The sequence below is a fragment of the Oratosquilla oratoria genome, chromosome 37 (genome assembly GCF_046742065.1).
Source record: "Oratosquilla oratoria isolate Oo_2021 chromosome 37, ASM4674206v1, whole genome shotgun sequence".
In the NCBI taxonomy this organism is placed as follows: Eukaryota; Metazoa; Arthropoda; class Malacostraca; order Stomatopoda; family Squillidae; genus Oratosquilla; species Oratosquilla oratoria.
The window spans coordinates 17,959,327-17,984,177 of NC_134813.1; the positions used below are offsets into that span (position 1 = coordinate 17,959,327).

At 43.4% G+C, this 24,851-nt stretch overlaps 1 protein-coding gene across 5 annotated transcripts in view; it reads right to left on the reverse strand.

Moving 5' to 3' along the window:
* The window catches only part of HPS4 (Hermansky-Pudlak syndrome 4 protein), a 220,544-nt gene that overhangs the window by 21,432 nt on the left and 174,261 nt on the right, over positions 1–24,851 (reverse strand). For all 5 annotated transcript variants that reach the window (XM_076175269.1, XM_076175271.1, XM_076175272.1 and 2 more), the window contains one exon: positions 6,849–7,086. In XM_076175269.1, coding sequence (XP_076031384.1) covers positions 6,849–7,086 — 238 coding nt within the window. The remainder of the gene's footprint in view (positions 1–6,848; positions 7,087–24,851) is intronic.

The following is a 24,851-nucleotide window of genomic DNA, read 5'->3' on the forward strand; positions in this document are numbered from 1 at the left end:
CAGAACTATTCCCTGCGGAACACCGCTTATTACTTCATCCCATTTTGAGTGCTGGTTTCTTATCACTACTCTCATTTTTCTTTCTTGCAAAAAGTCTTCCATCCAATTTAGTAGTTTGCCCTGTATTCCTCCTTCAGTTTCTAATTTCTTAAGCAACTTCTTATGTGGTACTTTGTCAAAAGCTTTCTTTAGGTCTAGAAATGCACAGTCCGCCCATCCATCTCTTTCTTGTATTATATCTATTAGCCTTGAATAGAAACATATTAAATTGGTGACGCATGATCGTCCTTGTCTGAATCCAAATTGCCTTGGATTTAACACTTTGTTTTTTTCTAAATATTTTACCCATCTACTTTTGATAATTCTTTCACAAATTTTTGCTATTGTACTTGTTAGAGAGACTGGTCTATAGTTGGTAGGTTCTTCTTTATTTCCTCCTTTATATATAGGTACTATATTTGCTTTTTTCCAATCTTCTGAAACTTTTCCTTCTTTCAAGGAACTGTTTAGTATGCTATGTATTTTGTCTGCCAGTTCATTCCTGCATTCTTTCAGTATCCAGTTTGCTATTTCATCTGGTCCATGTGATTTTCTGACATCAAGATTACTCAAGTGTGTTAATATTTCATTCTTTGTTACTTCTATTTCTTCCATAGGGGGGACTTTCTCTTTCCATTCGTTCTCTTCAGGTTGTATGTTCTCCCTTGTAAACACTGATTTAAAATGTTTGTTCATAATTTCCGCCATTTCCATTTCCTCAGTGTATTCAACTCCCTCTTGTCTTAATTTCTCCAAGTCTTGTTTGTTTTTCAGTTTATTGTTTACAAATCTGTAGAATAGTTTTGGTTGATCTTTACACTTTTCTATGATATCTTTTTCATATTTTCTCTTTTCCTCTCTGCACGTTTGTACATATTCGTTTCTATAACAGGTATATATTTTCCATTTTTCAGGTCTTCTGTCTTTTTTCCATCTGGTCCAGGCTTTGTCTCTTTTGTCATTTAACTCCCTACAACTTTTGTTGTACCAGCATTTTACATATTCTTTTTCTTGTTTTTGTCTTGGAACATACTTTTCCACTCCTTTTTTGTAAATTTTTGTCAAAATATTCCATTTCTCTTCTACTGTTGTTTCTTCTTTGTATATTTCTTCCCAGTTTTCCTTTTGAAAGAATTCTCTTATTTTATCAAAGTTTGTTTTTTCATACATCATTCTTCCTTTTCTATATTGTTCATTTCTTTTCATATATTTTTCTTCATTAAGTTCCAGTTCAATCAATATGTGGTCACTTTTACTTATTGGTGTATTATATTCCCTGGAAAATATTCTCATCACTTTCTACTGTATTGCTCTTATCTATACTTCTAATCTTTACATTTTTATTAGACATTTCATCGTCACTCAGCTGGTCGGGGGGCCGTTTGTTTACCTTTCGCCTGTCTGCCTGGGCCAAGTCCTCTCCTTCCTCATTTCCTTCCATTTCCCTCAGCAATCCCTCCCCTTCTCCTCTTTCCCTACTTTCCCACTACCCCACGAGCAATTTCCCCCCCACCCTGTAAATACAATAGGCACTTCTCTTTGCGTTGGGATCCACGAAACTTCAATTTTCTTCAGAATGTCTTCTAAGCCGTCCGTTCGTTGAAGTGTGTGTGTGTGTGTGTGTGTGTGTGTGTGTGTGTGTGTGTGTGTGTGTGTGTGTGTGTATGTGTGTGTGTACTTCAACAGCTACCCCTGCTTAATCGTTTGTCTTTCTAGTGTACTGGAGTCAAGCTGATCTTACTGGAGACCAAACATCAACAACATCATCAATATCATCATCATAAATAAGAGAATATAGCAGAGTTAAAAAGAAATAAAGGAAAAAGAATGAAAGTCACAGAAATTTAAAGAAAAAGAATAATGATGTTGCAAGATGATTGAAGGGAATATTCAATCATTCAGATGTCTAGCGTGCACCCGCGTGCACGCACGGATTTAGTACAGGATGGAACGTCCGACGTCTTTAAATAAACTCCCAAGGAACCCCCTATTGTGTTTGACCTTACAGCGTTTATTTGGGCCAAGCGCATCTGACATCACACGGACATCTGGGCCGAGCGGCTGAACACCTGATCGAATATTGCCAACTGAAAAACTCGACATACGACAAATTATTTTCTTATGTGTTCCCATTTGTAAATATATAATCCATGCATAAGTACTGAATGTTCTTACTCAGCGAAACGTAACTATGAAATTAAGGTTGCCAGACAAGCGAGATCCAACCCATAGGGCTTCTTTCATCTCTACAGAATAAGAAATAAGGAAAGGATAGGCCCAATTCAAAATTAGGAAAATGTCATGATGGAATCGGAGGAAAAATGAGTGAGGCGTTTAACAAATATTTTCTCTCGGTGTTTAATAGGGAGAGGTTAGATGAGGTACCTGACTGCGATCCGATTTTCAGTGGGGATGAAGAAAGTAGACTATCTAATATCAGTATTAGTAAGGTAGAAGTAGTCAAGCAGATTGAAAGACTTAAAGCTACAAAAAACCCGGGTCCAGACGAAAAATTTCCGAGAATGCTTAAAGAGTAATTGATATTTGGGACCAGTTAACAGAAAAGTTTGCGGACCTGCGGACGACACTAAAATAGGACGCCTAATTAGGTCAGGAGACGACGCAGAGATTCAGCAGGATGATCTTAACAAATTGTTCATATAGTCGGTGAAATGGCAAATGAACTTCAATATCTCAAAGTACAAAATAGGACGAGGGAGTCATATGAGAGGTACAAAGAAAAGAAAAGAGAAGTAAAGAAAAAGGTAAAGGAGGCAAAGAGGAGAGCAGATATGAAGTGGGGTAAGTGTATGACAGAAAATTTTGAAAGTAATAAAAAGATGTTTTGGAAAGAAATTAAGAGAGGAAGAGGAGGCGAATCAAGTAGAGAAGAAAAGGTAAAAGGTGTAGATGGAGCGATGATAACGGAAGAGAAGGCAGTAAGGGGAAGATGGGCACAGTATTTTAGGGAGTTGCTAAATGTGAAGGAGGATAGGGAGGGAAAGATAGTTGCAGTGGGAAATGCTAAGAAAATGAGAGTGATGAGTGAAGAAAATGGAGGAGAAATAAGGAACGATGAAGTCAAGGCAGTTGTTAAGATGATGAAAGCAGGTAAGGCACCTGGTCTGGATGGATGCCATGCAGAATGTCTAAAAAAAAAAGGAGGTACAGTGATGGTGGACGGGCTGGTGAGGTTATTTAATGTTTGCTGGAGAGAGGGTAGAGTGCCGGAGGACTGGAGGAGTGCCTGTATAGTTCCACTTTACAAGGGAAAAGGGGACAAGTGTGAATGTAGTAGTTTCAGAGGGATTAGCTTATGGGAGGATCTTGATTGAGAGGATTAGGAGAGGAACAGAGGGAGTAATTGGTGAGGAACAGTGTGGATTTAGGACGGGTAGAGGTTGCGTAGATCAGATCTTTGTGGTAAGACAGATATGTGAGAAAGCTATAGGTAAGGGGAAGGATGTTTTTTGGGCTTTTATGGATCTGGAAAAGGCTTACGATAGGGTAAACAGAAAGGCACTGTGGGAGGTTATGCAGATATATGGGATAGGAGGAAAGCTTCTAGGAGCTGTCAAGAGTTTTTATGAGAGTAGTAGATCTTGTGTCAGGATTAGAAATGGAGAGAGTGAGTGGTTCGAGGTAAAGGTGGGACTTCGTCAAGGATGCGTTATGTCACCCTGGCTGTTCAACTTATACATGGATGGGGTAGTGCGAGAGGTAAATGCAAGGGTAGTGGGTCAGGGATTGGAGATGGTTAAAGAAAATGGAGAAAAGTGGGAGGTGAGCCAGCTGTTATTTGCTGACGACACTGCGCTTGTGGCAGGATCGGAGGAGGGATTGAGGAAGTTGGTGACAGAGTTTGGGAGAGTATGTGATAGAAGAAAGCTAAAGATAAATGTGGGTAAAAGTAAGGTGATGAGATGTACAAGGGGTGAAAGTGGCAGTAGACTGGAAGTGAGCATTAAGGGAGAGCGACTGGAGGAAGTGGATAGTTTTAGATACATGGGTGCAAATGTGGCAGGAAAAGGTGGAATGAAGGTGGAGGTAGAATGTAGATTGAGAGAAGCGAGTAAATGCCTTGGTGAATTGAAGAGTGTAATGAGGAATAGACATTTGGGAATGGATGCTAAGAGGAGACTGTATGAAGGAGTGATTGTGCCAACAGCACTGTATGGGGCAGAAACATGGAACATGAGAGAGGAAGAGAGAAGGAGTTTGAATGTGTTTGAGATGAGGTGTCTGAGAAGTATGATGGGGGTTACTAGGCTAGATAGAGTGAGAAATGAGGAGGTGAGGAGAAGAATGGGGGTGGAAAGGGAGTTGGGAGATAGGGTTGAGGAAAGAGTATTAGGATGGTTTGGACACATGGAAAGAATGAGTGAAGAAAGACTAGTAAAAGAGGTATGGAAGGCAGATGTGTTGGGAGTGAACATGAGGGGACGTCCTAGGATGAGGTGGACGGATGGGGTGAAGGGAGCTTTGGGGAAGAGGGGAATGTCTGTTGAGGAAGGACGGGAGAGGACAGAAGACAGGGGTGAATGGAGAATGGTTGTATATGGATGATGTTGTGATGCATGAGGTGGAATGGGCGGGGGGATGGGGGGATGAGGTAGTATGTGTGAGCAAAATTTGACGCAGCCCGAAGGGATTTCTCCCCGTCTTCTTTTATGCATGGGGGGACGGAGAGGGGGGGTTGCCGATTTAATGAAGCGGCCTTGCTGTGGATGTGCTGTGTCTTGCGACACTGCTTCTGACCCAGGGCAGTGGACAAGGTGCAGGGATGACCCGTCATCCAGGAGGTGCTAAGATAAGAGGGAGGGTGGAGGGGTGTGGAGTGTATTCAGGGATGGAATGGGTGGGAATGATTTTATGCCTTTTCCTTTTTGGCTACCTCCCTCGTAAGGGGGAAAAAGCCTCGGTATATGTATGTATGTACAAAGTGTTAAACGTTGGGCTACACAACCCCGAAAATAGATGTAATACAAATAACACATTTTTGAGAAAACCGAGTGCGAGACTTGGAAGTTCTAGTGAGTCCGGACCTTAAATCCAGGAGACAGTGCATTAGCGCCAGGAATAAAGCTAACAGAGCATTAGGTTTCATTGCTAGGACGGTTTCGAACAGAAGTGTAGAGTTAATTATCAAACTATCTAGCGTTAGTTAGACCCATCCTTGACGATGCAGTACAGTTTTAGTCTCAGTCTTATAGAATGGACATCAATTCACTAGAATTAGTACAGAGAAGAATGACCAAAATGGTACATGGGCTCAGAAATTTACCTTACGAAAAGAGGCTTAGGCACCTTAACTTACAGTCTTTGGAAAGACGCAGAGTACGGGGTCATCTAATAGAGGTGTTCAAGTGGATCAAAGGATTTAACAAAGGTGAAGCAAACAAGGTCATCATATTAAGACAACAGGGCAGGACTCGCAGTAGTGGATTTAAACTGGACAAATTTAGATTTAAGGACATAAACAAGAATTGGTTTACTAATTGGGTGGTCAACAAACGGAATAGACTTAGTAACCATGTCGTGAGCGCTGAAACTACTAGTTGTTTTAAGAAATGGTTAGACAACTTTATGGATGAGGATGACAGGTGGTAATGGACATGGAACTACCTAGTGTAGGCCTTATGGTCTCTTGGAGTCTCCTTCATTATATTCTTATGTACATTGTAGAAATATGAGTAAGGCGTAGACTGTAGAGAATAAATTGTATATGGCTACTTCTTGTGGCAACAGCCACCATGTGCATGTAAATAACACCCTGAGAATGTAGTTCAGTCGAGAGGAAGAGGAATAAAAGACAAAAACATCAACTCGTTTGTTTCAACGCCTCCAAACTCATTGTAGATCACAAACAGCAAATCTACATTCTGGTGGCGATCGGTGGACACAAAACTCCAACTACAACGATAAATAAAAGAGAAAGAAAAATAAGTAAAACGTAGAAAAAAGAAAATGAGAAAAATTAAAGACAAACGAAAGAAAACGACTGAAAAAGATTAAAAAAAAAACATACTGAAAAGAAAGAAAAAAAAACAATAAAGGATGGAAAAAATGAAAAGCAAAGACAAAAGAAAACAATAACACAATGGAAAAGGAACGAAAATAAAGAGAAATGAAAAATTGTGACACAGGAAAAATAATAAGAAAAAAGCGCGTGTCTTCAACCCTTGCTGGCGTCAAATTCCTCCCGTCCCCCCCCCCCCAGCTCCCGTCCAACCTCCTCCGTGCCGTGTGGAAACACCTCGGGGACTGTCGCCGGGCGATTTTATTCATCTCCACGACACCCCCACCCCCACCCTCTCCCCCTCGATGATACAGATCTATTAGACCTTTTACAAAGGCGCCAGACACACAAGCTGAGGAAAGTCGACGCAAAATACATAGATAAATACATAAACAAACAAATAAGTAGATAAACAAACAAATGAATAGAATACACAATAAATAAATAATGAAAATACATAAATGATTACATACATAAACAAATAGATCAATAAGTGAATAAATAATGAAATAGAGGCACACTTACAAGGAACAGAAACATACCGACGACATACGCATGCGCACGCAGACACAAACACACACACACACACAAATACACACACGCACGCACGCATACACAAACGTGCACAAACATGTGCATAAAAAAAATCCGGTGACCTTCTGGGTCCACATGCGTCCATGATCCCCTTCAGCGTCCCCGCCTACAGTCTACTCCCATTTCAATCCCCCACCACCCTAATCCCTCAAGCACTCCCCCCCCCCCACTTCCTCCCGCTCCAACTCTTACGTACCATAACGAAGCGACCGTAGTCTTTGATGGCGAAGTGGGCGTGCCTGGAGTGGAGCATGGTGGGCGTGGAGAAGGAGCCCCGGCAGAAGTGGAGGACGCCCATGATCTGGCCCGCGATGGCGGCACGTGTCGTCATGGCGGTGGAACGCGGACGGTAGTAGAGAAGGGCCAGCGCCGGGTCATGCTCCTCCTTCGTGCACGCCTGTGTGTCGTACACCAGCACCACGGGACTCCAGGGCCTACAACGATAACAACTTCGTCAGGAGGGGTGAGGTACAAGTTCGTGTTATAAAAAAAAATACATACATATACCAAAGGCTTTTTCCCCCTTACAAGGGAGGTAGCCAAAATCAAAGGCATAAAATTCACTCCCACCCATTTCATCCCCACATATTCCATTCCTATTCATCCCCTCCCCTTTTATCTTGGCTCCTCCTGGATGACGGGTCATCCCTGCATCTCGCCAACTGCCCTGGATTAGAAACAATGTAGCAAGACACAGAATATGTACAGCAAGCCAGCTACATTTAATCGGCGACCCCCCTCTCCATCCCCTCATGCAGAAAAAGAGAAGACGGGGAGAAATCCTGTCTACCCTGTTGTAAGCCTTTTCCAAATACACAAAGGCCCAGAAAACATCCTTTCCTTTTCCTAAAGCTTTCTCACATATGTTACTACAAAAATCTGATCCGCGCAAAAAATATATAAATAAATAGATAAATAAATAAAATAAAAATAAAAGATAAAATTAAAAATAGAATAAAATAAAATAAATAAAACAAACATACATAATGACTAATATAGGCCTTGGGACCACTTTGAGGTCTGTGTACCCTGGCGACCCCCTTCTGGTCGTAACTTTATGACCTGACCTCTTGTACGACCTCGTAAGTGTAAGAGTAACCTAAGTGTGGTATTTATAAGTGACACTAAGTGCACGTGACGCCTAGCTCCGGCTGAGGCTGTCACCTTTACCCTTTGTTTTAGGACGGCCAGGACAAATGGTGATTGAAACAAACACAACACTCGGAACACCATAAAAAGAATCCGAAATACACCGTAAAGTATTTATCTATCTATATACCAAGACATACAGCACCCATTTGTTCCCTCCCCTCGCAGTTCCTCGTGGATGACGGGTCATCCCTGTCTCCTACCCACTGCCCGGGTCTGAGGCAAATGCAGCAAGGCACAGCACGTTCACAGCGGAGCCAGCCGCCGCTTCACCTACACGACGACCAGCCCTTCCTTCCTCCTCGTCCCCTCATGAGGAAAAATAGAGAAGACGAGGAGGCATCCCTTCGGGCTGCGTCAAAATATCATCCATAAATAACTATTCTCCATTTACACCTATCCCCTGCCTTCTCAATACCCTGCTCAACAGGTATTCCTCTCTTGTTTTAACAAAAAAGAGAAGCTCTTCCTAGAAAAAACAGTTCTGTTCTAGATCCAAGCCGACAGTGAGAGGCAATTTACATCATTTCCCAGCTCGGGTAGCACTTCTTTGAAACAATATGCATCACTGATGCAATTATGTAATGGAGGTTACCTGCATGCAAGCATTTGCACCCTCGTTTCCACCTCATTTTAATTAGTCGACTTTGTACAAAATGGCGTTTCAGCCTTTTCTTCTTCTTCTTCTTCTTCTTCTTCTTCTTCTTCTTCTTTCTCGGTGATTCAAAGGTTGATTTTATATGAATTAAAAATTCTTTTTCTTGATGGCACGTCAAAAAATAAGACATTTTTCAAAACAAAATGTGTCAAATTTGTCTCACCTGATTATATAAAAAAGAAAATAAATAAACGAATTAAATCCGCTTTAGTTTTAAGGTCACCTCCACAAGTGAGAGAATATTCCTTATAATTCCACTTTTTATGATTTTATTCTGGCTAACGCCAAACGCCTCTATTGACCTGAGGGAATCAAACAAATAATAACAACACATGTACATTTGTGAAACAAAGCACTTGGTAACTGTACCTATGATCTGCAAGGGTTTTTTTTTCCTTGGCAAATGTTTTATCAACGCGCAAAGACACACAAAGACACGTACAAAAAAAACGCTTCTGTGGGCATTTTTTGGCCTTCCTAATTTGTTTTTCCTGGCTAAAAACATGTTACCTTATCCAGTCCGACAACCCCTTAACTCTTTCGTTACGTTCCTAGACTCTGGTGTCAATTCTAGATTGCACCAGATGGTTTTGTTCAGCTGAAGGAAGCAAGCACGGCAAGAAAGACGTTTTCGAGTGCGCGCGCGCGGCTTCGTTTCTAAACAATGGAAAGCAACGGGAATCCACATGGCCCCGCCGCACACCGACGCGGTCGCCATGTGGCGCCACAAAGTCGCTCGTCTGCCCCCGTCCGGCCTTCATTCTGGGTGACGCACGGCGACTTTATTCAGGTGAGGATTGGGGTCAGATGCTAAGGAAGGAGCTCCACCAATCCTGAATAGAATAGTCCGTCGTGTCGTAAAAAAATATTTACTAAATCAATTCGCTCATATTGAAATGGTAAAAATAAATAAGTACATAAATAAACAAGTACACAATATTAATGATAATGATAATAATAACTATGATAATAATAGAAATAATAAAAAATACTACTACTACTATTACTACCTATTATAACAATAATGATAACAATAATAAAGATAAAAAATAATTATGATAATAACAATAATAATACAAACTACCACAAAAATAAAGATAAATTAATAAATAACAATAAAATAATTCAATGAATAAGCAAACGAATAAAGAAAAGTCACTCCACCAAAAAGTGTGTCAGTGGTGGCCACACTACACTTCCGGCGTCTTAGCCAAAGTGGGTCACGTGTACATATATTCTCGGGCGAGGAGATTACGCCGGGAGGCGGTTAACTGCGGCCGAAGCCGTGACCTTTATAGCTACGGGCAGTCAAGCCGGCGGCAGTTTCACCAGTAACTCGATGAGCATCGAACTGGGGTTTTCGTGTTGACGAGACGATATCGAAACCCAAGGCGGCACAAATCTTTGACGACACGAGAGATAAACAAGATTCGGAGGGTGATAATGCACCAGAATCTACTGGTGTGTTATCTGGACTACCATTCATCCAACATTTCTTTTTTTTTTATCAAAACCCATTCAAACTTTTTAGCGTAAAGTTGGTAACAAACAAATGAATCAATACGACCGAAAACATGACCTTTTTGTTGGAGGTAATTACTTCTTTCCGCGTGCATCGGTCAACGCTTCCCGTTTGCGCAGAACACAAATACGAAAATCAACCGCGACCAATAATGCCATTTCTAGCCAACAGTGAGATTCTAATACGACTATTAATCAAAGAAGACCAAACTTTTTTTTTTCAAATTCATTTTGGACATACTACCAGTATTATTTCCTTTCTTTAATCCAAACCTAACATTATCCTACCCTATCCTAATTCCGATTCGGCCAGAAACCACCATAATGATGGCATAGGCATTTCGTCATTTTGCTTCCCCGTTTTGTGTCCCGGTTAAGCACTGAACACTTCTGGAAGAGATGTCTTCAGCTGAGGAAAGCCTTGCGAGTCTTCGGGGACCGGGATGCGCCGTCCGTCTTCGAATCTGATTTAGTCATTACTCGACTGCTCCAGTGGACTCAAACGTCTTCATGCACCTCGCGCACACTCCGACACACACACACACACACACACACATTACGTTTTCTTTTTCTTGTTTGTCATCATCGTTGCCTTCTCCTCAGTCTTTTATTATTATTATTATTATTATTATTATTATTATTATTATTATTATTATTATTATTATCATTATTATTATTATTATTGTCATTATTATTATCATTATTATTAATATTAATCATTATTATTATTATTATTATTATATCATTATTAATTATTATTATTATTATTATTATTATTATTATTATTATTAATTATTATTATCATTATTATTATCATTATCATTATCATTATTATTATTATTAATTATTATTATCATTATTATTATCATTATCATTATCATTATTATTATCATTATTATTATCATTATCATCATTATCATCATTATTATTTAATAGTATACCCGTGCCGTAAAAAATGACAGCAGCTTCGATTACGATCAGTGTCTATATATTCATTTGTTTTTGTAATTGCGAAAAATTACTCCTACTTCCTCGGAACTTCCTGCAACCTGCCGAAACTTTCTGGAACTTTCCGAAATTTCCCGGAACCTCCTGAGCAAAGGTTTATTATGGATAACACAAACAATTAAAAGTAGTAGTAGTAGTAGTAGTAGTAGTAGTAGTAGTAGTAGTAGTAGTAGTAGTAGTAGTAGAAGTATCATTACCATTAATAGTATTTCACTTATCATTATCATTACTATTAGTATTATCACTATTATTACGATTATCATCATCACCACCGCTATCATGGCTGTGTATAGATGATACTGTAATGCAATTGGGGGTAGGGAGTGCTTCTATAATTATGTGAAAGATATTTTGACGCAGCCCGAAGGGATTTCTCCCCGTCTTCTCTTTTCTTTTTCTGCGTGTGGGGACGGAGAGGGGGGGGGGTTGCTGATGACGTGAAGCAGCCTTGCTATGGATGTGCTGTGCCTTGCTGCATTGCTTCTGACCCAGGGCAGTGGGCGGGATAGAGGGATGACCCGTCATCCACGAGGAGCTAAGATGAGAGGGAGGAAGGGGTGGTGGAGGGGAGTGGAGTGGAGTGGAGTGGAGTGGAGGGGAGTGGAGTGGGTGGAAGTGGCTACATGCATTTTGACTTTGGCTATCTCCTTTGTAAAGGGGGAGAAAATCCTTGGTAGGCCTATAGGTGGATCATTATCGTCATTGTTATCATTATCATTAACATCCCTTTCTTTTAGTTTTTCTTATTTGTCTCGGTCTTCTTCTTAGCCTTCCTCTTCCTCTTTTTCTCTTTTTCTTCTTTTGTTCACTCTTTTTAAGGGACTTGTCGAACGTCATTCACTTTTCTATTAATTCGTTTATTTTCTTTAAATAAATTCGTGGGTTTCATTCGAAACGACTCGGCAATTGCAAAATGGGAAAACAACAACAAAAAATTCCACAGCGGATATCCAGAATTTCGAATTCCAAACTCGATCTAATAAATACATATGCCATACCTCCTACTTTCCCTTCAATTTCCATCAACTATTCTATGATACTTCAATCCAACAATCTATCAACTATGGAAGGCTCCGAAACCGCGCAAGGCTTCAATTACCTTTCTCGTTCATCTCTGTCTATAAGACTCCCAGGGAAACACCCGATCTATCTCCAGCGTGTCTCAGACCTCTTTGAAGCACACAAACACTTTTTTTTTTTTTTTTTTTTTTTTTTTTTTTTTAATTCTCCTCCACCCCAGTTCAACAGTCTTCCGATACTCTTTAATATTGCTTCCGCAGCAGCAATATAAGTGATATCATTCCCGGGATCCAATACCCTTTCAACAACCCCCCCTCCCTCCCTCCTTCCCTCCCCCTCTCCCTCACACCCCATTATCGGCCTGTGTTCCCCAAAAGTTTGGGCTCAGCACTCACTCACCATCCCCAGTCCCGCGCAGTGGGAAGTGGAAAACCCATGGTAAGACGAAACTCTCAGTTGCGACAACCTTTTTTTATTATTATTATTATTATTATTATTATTATTATTATTATTATTATTATTATTATTTTTTTTTTTTTTTTTTTTTTTTTTTTTTAAAGGCGGACGTTGGGTCGCCTCCCCGCCCGCCCAGCCACCAGGTCTGTAGGGAACGAACGTGACAGAGCTTGCAGTGGGCTCCGGGAATCGAACTCACGACCACTTGTTCGTGAGTTCGATACGGTGTCCTGTGGGTTCCCGGGAGCCACGCAGACGCTTCCGTCACTGAAGCTCGTCTTCAGTTCGACGAAGTTTTCCAGCAAGACCGGACTTGGTCCGCTCCTTCAGCCTTAACTCTCCCAACGCCTTTTACGGACTTTTGTCTCTTATTCGAACTGCTGCCGCCGGGCGATTTTATTCAGCTAAGGAAAGCCCCTCAGTTACCATCCCCTTCAGCCTGGAGGTCAGGCTGATGAGGACATCGACTACAGAAAGACCATAAAACGAAATGATATAGATATCGCAAACACCACTGACACACACGCGCGCTCGCTCGCTCGCAATATACACAGCTGCATACCTACATCTTCTGGGGATTTTCTTCCTCCTTACTCATTGGATGAGTGACACAGGATTAAGGTCGAGAGACAGAAAGAGAAGGAAGGAGACAGGCTGGAGGCAGACCATGAAGAATGAGTGTGTATATATATATATTTATATGTGTATATATATATATTTATATTTATATGTGTATATATATATATTTATATATATATATTTATATATATTTATATATATATTTATATATATTTTCTTTATATATATATATATATATATATATATAGAGAGAGAGAGAGAGAGAGAGAGAGAGAGAGAGAGAGAGAGAACATATCAAGTAGAAGATGGAAGAAAAAGAAAGAGAGGCGTATGGGAGGAGGTGGGAGGAGAGGAGAGAAGGAAATATGGCCGCTGGGACGGAAATTCGAGAGGAGGAAATTGGAGGTGACTGGGAAGAGCGGGAGGAGAGGAGAGGAGAGGAGAGGAGGAAAGAGGAATGTAGGAAGGGGAAGATGGAGGGGGAGGAAGGGAGGGAGGAAAGAAGAGAGTAAGAAGGGGGAAATAGAGGGGGGAGGGAAGGAGGAAGGAAAGGGAAGGGGAGGAAGGGAAGGTGAGGAAGGGAGGGAGGGGAGAGGGAGGAAAGGAGAAAGAGAGGGAGGGAGGGGAGGGAGGAAGAGGATGAGGTAGGGGAGGAGAGTGGAGGAAAGGAGGGAGCGAAGGAGGGAGGGGAAGAGAAGAAAGATATGGATTAAAGAAGGGGGGGGGATGAGAGGAGAAGGGACGAGGGAGGGAGGGAGAAAGGGAAGATTTTTTTCTTTTTACTATTTTATTATTAGTATTAGTATTTTCTAACTACAACTACCCCAGGAGGCCCTTAGCGGCGGACGTCGACGACACCTACGACCCTATCAGTGTCATGTGAGAGGAGGAGGAGGAGGAGGAGGAGGAGGAGGGGGTGGGGGGGGGGCTACTGTGACATTCTTACCGACTTCAGTCACACAATATTCTTTCATAATTGGATAAACAATTCTTCCACACACACACACACACACACACACACACACACACACACACACTTGGTGGCGCGGTTGATAGAGACCTAGACTGTCAGTACGGAGGTGCCGGCGGTACCTGGTTCGAATCCTGCCCAGGGCTGATATTATTTCAGTATCGCTGCGCTTCGAGTCGTTACTCCAACTCTCGTGGGCGGAGAGTTGGGGGGGGGTGCGTGTAAGGTCATAGCATTACCCATAGACCGGTCATACGAGCTCTGAGCTCTCTTCCGGGAGGGAAATAGCTGTCGATCACGAGTCCAACACGTGATCCAAAGACCATGGTGAATCACACACACACACACACACACACACACACACACACACAAATGAATGCTGATGACTTTCATCCTCCACTCTTCTTCCTTCTTTCTCTTTGCCTCCCCAAAATCTCCTCTCCTTGACCGCCGCCGCCGCCTTTGGGACTTCTCCAACTCTTCGGCGCGATGCTGTTCCCCAAGGATGGAAGCGCTGGTGAAGAGCACACGTATGAAGGAGACCGCGAGAGACCATAAGGCCTACACTAGGCAGTTCCATGTCCATGACCACCTGCCATCCCCATCCATAAAGTTGCCTAACCGTTTCTTAAAACAACCGATAGTTTCAGCGCTCACTAATTGGTTACTTAGCCAATTCCATTCGTTGACCACTATTGGTAAATCAGTTCTCGGCTATTTCCTTCTTAAATTTAAATTTGTCCAATTCAAATCCATTACCGAGAGTCCTGCCCTGTTGTCTTAATATGATGACCTTGTTTGCGTCACCCTTGTTGAAGCCTTTGATTCACTGGTGATGCCCGGATTCAGTGAGGAGGGGGAGGGGGAGGGGGATAGAGGTTGTTACCGCCATTTTTGGGGGTAGAGGAGGCTGCTATCGAGCGGGGGGGAGGGGGAGGGGGGAAGGGGGGCTGAAAAGCGATTCTTCCCTGGAAGTGCGCAGTCGCCCGAATCATAAATCAGGAGGAGGAGGAGGAAGAGGAGGAGGAAGAGGAGGAGGAGAAACTCAACTGTGTCTGCTACGAAAGGAGGAGGAGGAGGGAGGGGGAGGAGAGGAGGAGTAAGATTATGAGGAGGACAAGAATGATCAAGACGAGGAGGATAAAGAGGAGAAGAAGGAGAAAGCGGAGGAGGAAAAGGAGGAGATAGAGGAGTAGGAGTAGGAGGAGGAGGAGGAGGAGGAAGAGTCGAAGGAGGAGGAGGAGATGGAGGACAACGAACGAGGAGGAGATAGAGAAGGAAAACGACGAGGCGGAGAAAGATGAGAAAGAGGAGGAGGAGGATAAGGAGGAGGAGTAGGGCGGAGGAGAAAGAAGAGGAGGTCGAGGAAGAGGACAAGAAGACCAAGATAGAGGAGGAGAAGGATGGTGATGATGATGAGGAGGAAGACCAGGAGAAAGAGGTTGAGGAGGAGGAGGACGAAATATGAGGAGGAAGAGGAAGAAAACGAATGAGGAGGAAGAAGAGGACGAAATATGAGGAGGAGGACGAGGAAGAGGACGACGAGGAGGGAGAGGAGGAGGAAGACGAGGAGGAGGAGTGGGAGGACGTTCTGGTCGAGGAGGACAAGAAGACTATGATGGAGGAGGAGGAGGAAGACGAGGAGGAGAAGGAAGAGGGGGTCGAGGCGGAGGACAAGAAGACCTTGATGGAGGAGGAGGACGAGAAGGACAAGAGGGGGAGGAGGAGAAAGAGGAGGAGACATAGTCCGACGCCTAGGATCGATCTCGATCACTCAATTATTCAACTTAACATTTCATGGCAGCAGCTCTTCCAACACTCTAAATGTACGAAATCTTAAAATAATAAAAAAAATAAATAAATAAATAAATAAAAAATGCAACTTCATGACGAGAGCTGCGTGGAGCAACCGCGTTTTGCGTTTGAAATCCAACGTTGAAACCTCCTTGGTCCCCTCTCATCATTTCCAAAACCGTCCCAATACATCCGCGACCAAAAGACCATGACAACGCTGTTGTTCTTAGTCTGTACGTAAAACGTTTGTAGCCAATTATACATCATTTTCATGCAATACATCAAATGCATTTTACACTGCGGTTCCCCGCGAAGGGACAAAGCGCCGGTGTTTGGTTGGCTGCGATGTGCACTGACTTGGGGTACCACACTGTTTGTGAAACATAATAATTTTGTGAGTTTGCTTTTTCGATAGAGAATGTATTCCTAAGGTTTGTCGGTGAAGTCGACGAACATCATGAAGGAGGGGGGGGGGTTCTTAACCTCCCCCTTCCGTGAAGTTACCACCCCCACAAGCGATCTTATTCAGATAAGGTCAACAGTTCATATTCTTGTACATATCAAGACCCTTCGACTAAAATATATACGGTCGCGATATTTCAGATTTTCAAAACCTTTGCCAGCCCTGACCAACTTTTTTTACCATAAAAAAAATAGAATTTCCCAAACTACATTACCTCTACTTACGAAAACTACCGGAGGGTCTTAACGTACAACCCAGCAAGCCAGATAAACTAGAAAAAAGGATGTAAAAATCTACCTTTCAACGTTAGAACACGGAAAGAGTTTGTTATGGCTGGCGAAAGATTTGAAAAGTGCCCCTGTGACTACTTTGGATTTGCTCCTCGCCCTTCTCCTGCCACCACGTCAGCCACCTCCACCTCCCCCACCCCCACGCCACTTCACACGATCGTGCCAGCAGCCTTTACTCTAATCCACCTAATCCGCTTCCTCGGCTCCTCCTCCTCCTCCTTCTCCTCCTCCTCTGGTGTCCCTCCGCGCCGGTTCTGCCGTCTCTTTCTCCGGGACACCCGTCCAGGACGAATCCACCGGACCTCGCCGGAACCCACCGGACCTCGCCGGAATCCACCGGACCTCGCCGCAATCCACCGGACCTCGCCGCAATCCACCGGACCTCGCCGCAATCCACCGGACCTCGCCGCAATCCACCGGACCTCGCCGCAATCCACCGGACCTCGCCGGAATCCACCGGACCTCGCCGGAATCCACCGGGCCTCGCCGGAATCCACCGGACCTCGCCGGAATCCACCGGACCTCGCCGGAATCCACCGGACCTCGCCGGAATCCACCGGACCTCGCCGGAATCCACCGGACCTCGCCGGAATCCACCGGACCTCGCCGGAATCCACCGGGCCTCGCCGGAATCCACCGGACCTCGCCGCAATCCACCGGACCTCGCCGGAATCCACCGGACCTCGCCGTAATCCACCGGACCTCGCCGGAATCCATCGGAACCCTCAGGAATCTGCCGGGACGACATTGTCAGGCCTTCAACATCGAAGTGTTTCCCTCCGGGTTTTATCCCGAAGACATTCACTGCGACGAGACGCTGGCCAGAGAGGACGTCGGAAAAGGGGGGGGCTTCACTCCATACCACATAGACGACCTTAGTGACATACCCTCCGTCTCTCATCCCCTCCTCACCCACCTCCTTCTCTCTAAGACTGAGCTTAGCTCGGTTCTCTTCTAACCGCTCAACTAAAAATATCCGTTTCATCTACGACTTCCTCTTCCCACACTTTCTGTCGAGACAAAAAAAAAAAAAAAAAAAAATGACCACACAGACACAAAGTGCGAAGGGTAGGTTGCCTTCAGCCTGATGGGCCTTAGGTTATTTCGTTACACGCACAGAAGATAGTTACGCACGAATAAGCACGTGTGTACACACGCAAACACGCACACAAGTGGCCACGTGCACACATACATGCACACAGCTTGCCTGTGTAATGGTACCGCCGAGTTCGTGTTTAGAAGGAATGTGGAGAGAAAGGGGTGGGGATGCTCCTCTCTCACGCCCCCCCCGCCCCCCAAGAAAAAAGGGAAAGGGAATTAAAGGAAGTACTATGTAAGCAATTACCAGCGCTTCTATAGTTAAGGGCAAGAGGCGGGATTAGAAATGATTAAAGAGAGATTCAAGAAGGGCAGGGGTACACATGCATACATAAACACACATATACACACGTGATATATATATATATATATATATATTTTTTTTTTTTCAACCACATAAATTTTTTACTTTAATTCCATGTTATCACGATCGAGACTGACAAGGAGCTAGACGGAGACATATACGGAAACTGATATGTAGTAAAGCCAAGAACTCGAACCCAGCTCAGACGTAACAAGTGAACAGTGACTTAAACCAATGCGCTATCAAGAGAGATAAGTTGAGCGCAGTGGTTTAAGTCACTGTTCACTTGTTAAGTCTGAGCAGGGTTCGAGTCCTTGGCTTCACTACGTATCAGTTTCCGTATATGTCTCCGTCGAGCTCCTTGTCAGTATCGATCGTGATGACATGGAATTAAAGTGAAAAAGTTAATGTGGTTGAAAAAGATTAATATATGTGTACTGGGGACCATTCAGTGTGTGTGTGTGTGTGTGTGTGTGTGTGTGTGTGTGTGTGTGTGTGTGTGTGTGTGTGTGTGTGCGCGCGTGTGTGTGTGTATATACACCTCACTACACTAATCTCAATACATTACAAGACGACACACAGGATCTTAATGTATTAAGCTTTTTACTCGCTTTGCATCCATAGTTCTCAGTCTTGGTCGCAGAGAAATGCCTCTTGTTTTAAGTACCTTTACCGTAGTTGTGGTATACATTGTAGAAACGAGATCATCTTATATAGGTCCATAAAGACCCTCGTAACTCCAATTGAAAACAAAAAACACTCAGAGACTTCGACAAGTCTTGAATGTAAATCGAGAGTCTTCGATCCTGGACAAGACCACTCGAGAGGCATAATCTTCCTCTTCTGGGTCTTTGCTCGTCATAATATCTATCCGTAACACCAGATGAGCGTCACTAAAACACCAAAGCCCGAGAGAGGGTCTGTTCAAGGGGTTTCGAATCTTTGAGAGGCTATCCGATTCCGTTATTCGCCCTCTAATTAATACTGGATTCTCCAAAACCCCTTCTCGGATAAACGCTCTCGCATTTCGTCTATAGACACATGACAACGCGGCCACATTCCCCATACATAATTCGACATTTGTAGAAATTCTAATATGAATAAATAAATCTAAGCTTTACACCTGATGATCAGTGTACAATCAGATCCATAAAAATAAACTGACTACGCAAACCCTCAAGATGAAAAACAAATCTAAAATCGTCTAACACAATTTCTAAGAACTGTTAGATTAGACCACAACAATGACGTCATTTCTTTGGGATTTATGTTTACTCAAACATAAAGTCTATAATAAAACGAAGAATGAATAAAATAATAGGTCGTGTAAAGGAACGGTTATATTAGACCTTGATGAAAACAACTCCCCGGCAAGTAAAGCGACGACAACATTTGCTCGACATGACGTCAGAGCAATGTGAAGAAAAATTCATCCAATAGGAAAATGAATCTTCTCATTCTTAGCCTTATCAATGCTGATTGGGCTTTGAGAATTTTATCTTATCCAGGGCCATAATTATTTTTTCTGTTTAGGATAAAATAACGAATGGTTCACCCAAGACTGAAGGAAATTGTTTTGGAATGAATAAAGTGTTAAACAGTAAATGAAAACGACTTAATTTACCCAAATGTTTTTCAGCACTTAAAAAGATAAATAACCTCTAATTATATATTCTTAATGATGGTTAATGTCTTTTTTTCCTGATTTTTTTTTTCAAAGTAGCAGGATATTTTTTTTTCCTTCGACCAAAGCAAAAGGAAAATTAATCGAAGAAACTTTTATTTTTAGGAGAAGGATTTAAGGAGGTACTGGGTCAAACTAACGTGACCTGATGGATTCTCAAGAAATTAGGACACTCACAAAACGCCCCTTAGGCCTAAGTAAAGCCCCTTTTGTCACACATACACGACTCAAAGGAGTTCGTTTGAGGAGAAACGACTTCGTTTACAATTCTTTATTTTTCGAATCTCCAAATGTCAAATCAGCTTTGCGTCATACGTTGAGAAGCTGAATGACGGAATAAGAGAAGTTAAACCTAAAATACGAATATTAGGAACATTGTTGAATTGACCTTAGTGAAGTCTAGAGTACTTTAAGTCGTCCTACAACTTTTTCCTCAAATGCACAACATTTGAAGAGAATGATGATAGTGTGACTCCTGGGGCTAAGGTTACTAAAAGCTAAAGTCGCTTACACCTACTTGGCATCGTCCTCTCTTTTTTATCCATTTCTATGGTTTCTCTTGTCATTCAAAAATACAAATTTTTTAACATTTACTCCTAATACGAGATTATATCATGCTATTGAAAATAACAACAACAACAATAATAATAATAATAATATGATAATGATTGATGATGATAATAATAATAACAATAACAACAATAATATCAATAATAATGCTAACAATAATGACAATGATGATAAAGAATAAAATGAAAACAATAATTATAACAGTAACAGTACTACTACTACTACTACTACTACTACTACTACTACTACTAATAATAATAATAATAATAATAATAATACCAATAATAACAATAATAATAATAACAACCATCACTTCAGCCAATCACCGACGATTCCGACGAAGGAGGGGTTCAGAGGACCACAAGGATTGGTGGAGACAAAGTCATACCTCTGGCAACCAAGATTTCTTCAGACGAACGACATGACGTCAATCTTGTCCTCAAGGATGTTTTTTTCTTTCTTTTTTTCGTGGTTTGTGTGTGTGTGTGTGTGGCTGGCACCTCGCTCGGACCTCAACCTTGCCAGTGGTTGGTCCGGAGCAGTTCCTAATAAATAAAGGAACAAATGAACGCAGAAGGAGACGGACGTGCGCGTCCACGCTTCTACTGTTGCTGCTGCTGCTATGCCGCCACTGTTGGCGGTGACGGTTCACGCAGGAAGCTAAAGTATCACACACACACACACACACACACACAGAGCGATGCCCAGGTCACCTTAGATCCGAGGTGAGCAGCGGTCGGGGGCCATGACTCAGAGTCGATGAAGCCCTTCCTAACCTATGAGCCGCGGCCGGGATTCGAACAAACGCCGAATTCACCACGCGAATACCAGACGCGCGCTCTACCAACCGAGCCACGGTGACCCCCCCCCCCAGTTACGCATTCAGTGCGTGAATGCATTCATCTATGTCAAGGGTACACACAAGTATAAGCATAAGCACATAAAAATATATATTCTTGCTTTTGTGCATGCACGTACGAAAATACACAGAAAGGAACTTTCAATCTCTCTCTCTCTCTCTCTCTCTCTCTCTGTGTGTGTGTGTGTGTGTGTGTGTGTGTGTGTGTGTGTGTGTGTGTGTGTGTGTGCGTGCATGTATGTAAGAGTACGTGCGTGTGTGTATACGTGCGTGTGTGTATACGTGCGTGTACATTTGAGCGTGCTCGCCATTCTAAATGTTACCAAACAGGATTTCTTCCTTTGCCTAGCCTGAACCAAATCCATCTTGTAACCCAGTTCCCAAAGAACCTCGATCACTCACTCACTCGCTTCCGTAAGTGTCGCCCGTTTATTCTCATCGGTTGAAAACCGTCCTTATGTCTCGCTTCAATATTCTGCCTTTAAACCCTTACACGTAGTTACGGAGCACTTAAAACGCCTTTATACTACCTTATAAACAGGTTATTTTATTCAGATGGGTCTTACACACACACACACACACACACACACACACACACACACACACACACGCATATATATATATATATACACGCACACGCACGTTCAATTATATTTCAGCTGTTAGGCTTCTCCTGTTCCAGGATATGACCCTAGGAGATTGCGAACTTAGGTTGACACTATGGTAAGAGAGCAAACCAGCTGTATACTTTTCTTTGTTTATTAAATGTGCTAGAGTGTGTGTATAATGTTTGTGAGAGTTCACTGTTCCTACTTGCCTTGCGTGACCTGACCTCAGGGCACCTGTCCCAAGACTATCCTCCTCCTCTTTTCAAACTTTTAGTATATCTCGGTACTGCTAAGCCCCTCCTTCTAGGAATGTACTTCACATCTTACGATTTACATGATTGGCTATGGATACAATACTAAAACACATTTGACCAATCATATTGCAGTAAGGAGTCGCTGGTGTCATAAAAGGGCTTTCTACAGGGCCTTTTAGAAAAGGCCTGACCTCAGCACAATTTAATTATGTTTTGGTTTCCTCCTCTCGAGAAGGCGCCACCCACGCTATGCTGGTGCGTCCTATGCAGTGAGAACCAGTTTCTCACACAGCTTTGGTCCTTTTTCCAGAAATGGGAATCACTAATTCATCTGTACACAGGTCCCCTGTCACAACAGAGGAAGATAAAGAGATAGATATAGATATGAAGAGAGATAAAGAGAGAAAGTGATAGAGAGATGAAGAGAGAGATAGAGATAAAGAGAGACAGAGGTAGAGATAGAGAGATGGAGAGATAAAGAGACAGGGCGAGAGAAAGACAAAGAGATAAAGATATAGATAGAGATAAAGAGAGATGAAGAGATAGATAGATAGAGACTATTGGACGTCCTCCATAGGGTGAAAAACCTACACTCGATGCCATAACACTTACCAATCTTTCTCCCTCTCCTCCTCCTCCTCCTCCTCCTCCTCAACCTAGCCGTAGGTCTCTTCCTTCCTCCACTTCCTCCGTGGCCACTTACTCATCAATCTCTTCGAGTCGTCGCATTCATCTTACCGCTCTTTCTCCTTTCAAACTTTAAACGCCCATGAATATCTTAACTTTACTCATACCTTCTACACCTCTTCTGCCCCACGCTCCTCTCCTCTCCTTTCTCCTCTCCACTCCTCTTCTCTGTCCCGTGCCACGTTTCCACCTCTTCCGTGTTCCTGCCGTTCTTCACCGGACACGCTCTTGCTACTTCGTTACCGATCTCGTCCACCATCTTCTTCCTTTACGTCACCTACGTCCTATGCCAGCCAGTCCCCATGAACGGAATTAACTTTAAGAGATCAGAGTAACAGCGATGTGGTTATTAAATCCTTCATGCAAAGGACTGGATAATGTGAACTACTCCCGCGGCGAAAAAAGTGCCTCCAGCCACATTTGTGGTCCACCACCCTTCAGGGTCCCTCGTTGGCACCCTTCCTTCCTTCCCTCCCTCCCTCCCTCCCTCCTTCCGGGTGCCATTTTGCGCCGCCATGAATACTTGTCGGGGCGTGACGGGGTTCCTGCCCTCTGCCCTCTTCTCCCCGCCCCGGACCAGGACCCTCTCCCCCCCCTCCCCCCGCCCGCGCTTCGATTTTCTCATTACCTCCGCCCCATCCTACCACAATGAAGCTCAACTGGTTTTAAAGAACGACTAAAGGCCTCGGGGGGGGGGGGTGCTGGGGTGAGGTAGGGTGAGATGGGGTAGGGTAGGGTGGCTGGATTGGGTGAACTGAGATTGGGTAAGGTGGGGACAAGGCCGAATAGGGTGATGTGAGATTGGGTAGGATAAAGTGAAACTAGTTAGGGTGAGGTACTACTACTACTCTACTACTACTACTACTACTACTACTACTACTACTAACCCACCATCACTAGGCCTCCTTCACATTTCCCTTTCCACCTCCCCGTCCTCTCTCCCGTCCCACCTGTTTTGCTTGACTGCTCAGCCGACCCAACTGGGGCAGAAGGGAGGGGGAGAAGGAAGGGGGAGGGGGAGGGGGAGCGGAGGGGGCCCCCACCACTCCTGACGACCTTTCCCACTTGATTACCTCTTCTTCTACTTCGAGAACTCGTTTTTTGACGTCCGATGAGATAGGCACCCAACCTTCGGTTCCTCCTCCTCCTCCTCCTCCTACAAAGGGATGAGGCTAGGTTCTCCCATGCCAGTACATCCTCCCTTGTCTCCCACCTCCCAAACCTCCTCCTCTTCTTCCTCCTCCTCCTCCTCCTCCTCCTCCTAACCACCTTCTTTGCACCCTCTACCCTCAATGAGTGCCATTGCTCATTCTCGAGTTGCCAATGACCGCCAGACGGCCTGTCATGGAGTGTGCGGTCAGCAGCATTGGTCAAAGAACACAAGAATACGTTTTTTTTCGTAGTTATTGATGGAATATGTGTGGCGTTCCTGGGTTTTTTTCTTCTTTGATATTCGTAATACTTTTTCTATAAAAAGGTTTGACTGGAGTGTGTTTTTAGTTTATGGAGGATGTTGTAAACATTAAAAAATATTGATGCAATGAGTACATTAATATGAGAGAGAGAGAGAGAGAGAGAGAGAGAGAGAGAGAGAGAGAGAGAGAGAGAGAGAGAGAGAGAGAGAGAGAGAGAGAGAGAGAGGGAGAGAGAGGGGGGGAAGGAAAACACGGAAGCACAAATCAAACGAGGTTGGAGATTTACCACTCGAACCGCTCAGTAACATTAGCGAAGACAATCTCGAAGTTCAAACGAACTAACTTTAGAGTTTCATTTACTTGTACAATTGTGTTGTGGCGGTTTTTTTTTTCTTTTGTCTATTTATTAATTTATTCTAGTTTACAAAGAAGACGGCACTTCACGGAAATGACTGTGACATGATCTTACTCATTATTATCTAGAAAAAATAATAATAGTAATCAGTAACTGGCACCTCGTCGCAAGCAGGCGAGCCTTCCAAGATCACAAATGTTGACATCAGGTCACCTGGCGCTGACTGGAATCTCAATCGAGATAAGCGAGACACCTCTGACTGGGCCTCCAGCCCACAATTTGCAGGAAATGTCTCGACCCTTGAGATGTCACACTTAAGACGAGTGCTCGCATAGCCTGGACAAGTGGCAGCCATCAGGGAAGGCTCCATAGAGAAATCAGATACTTGAAGGTATTGAATTGGTGCACGAAGTGGCTACTTCAACCACCGGATCAACTGAAGACCCCATATCATAAA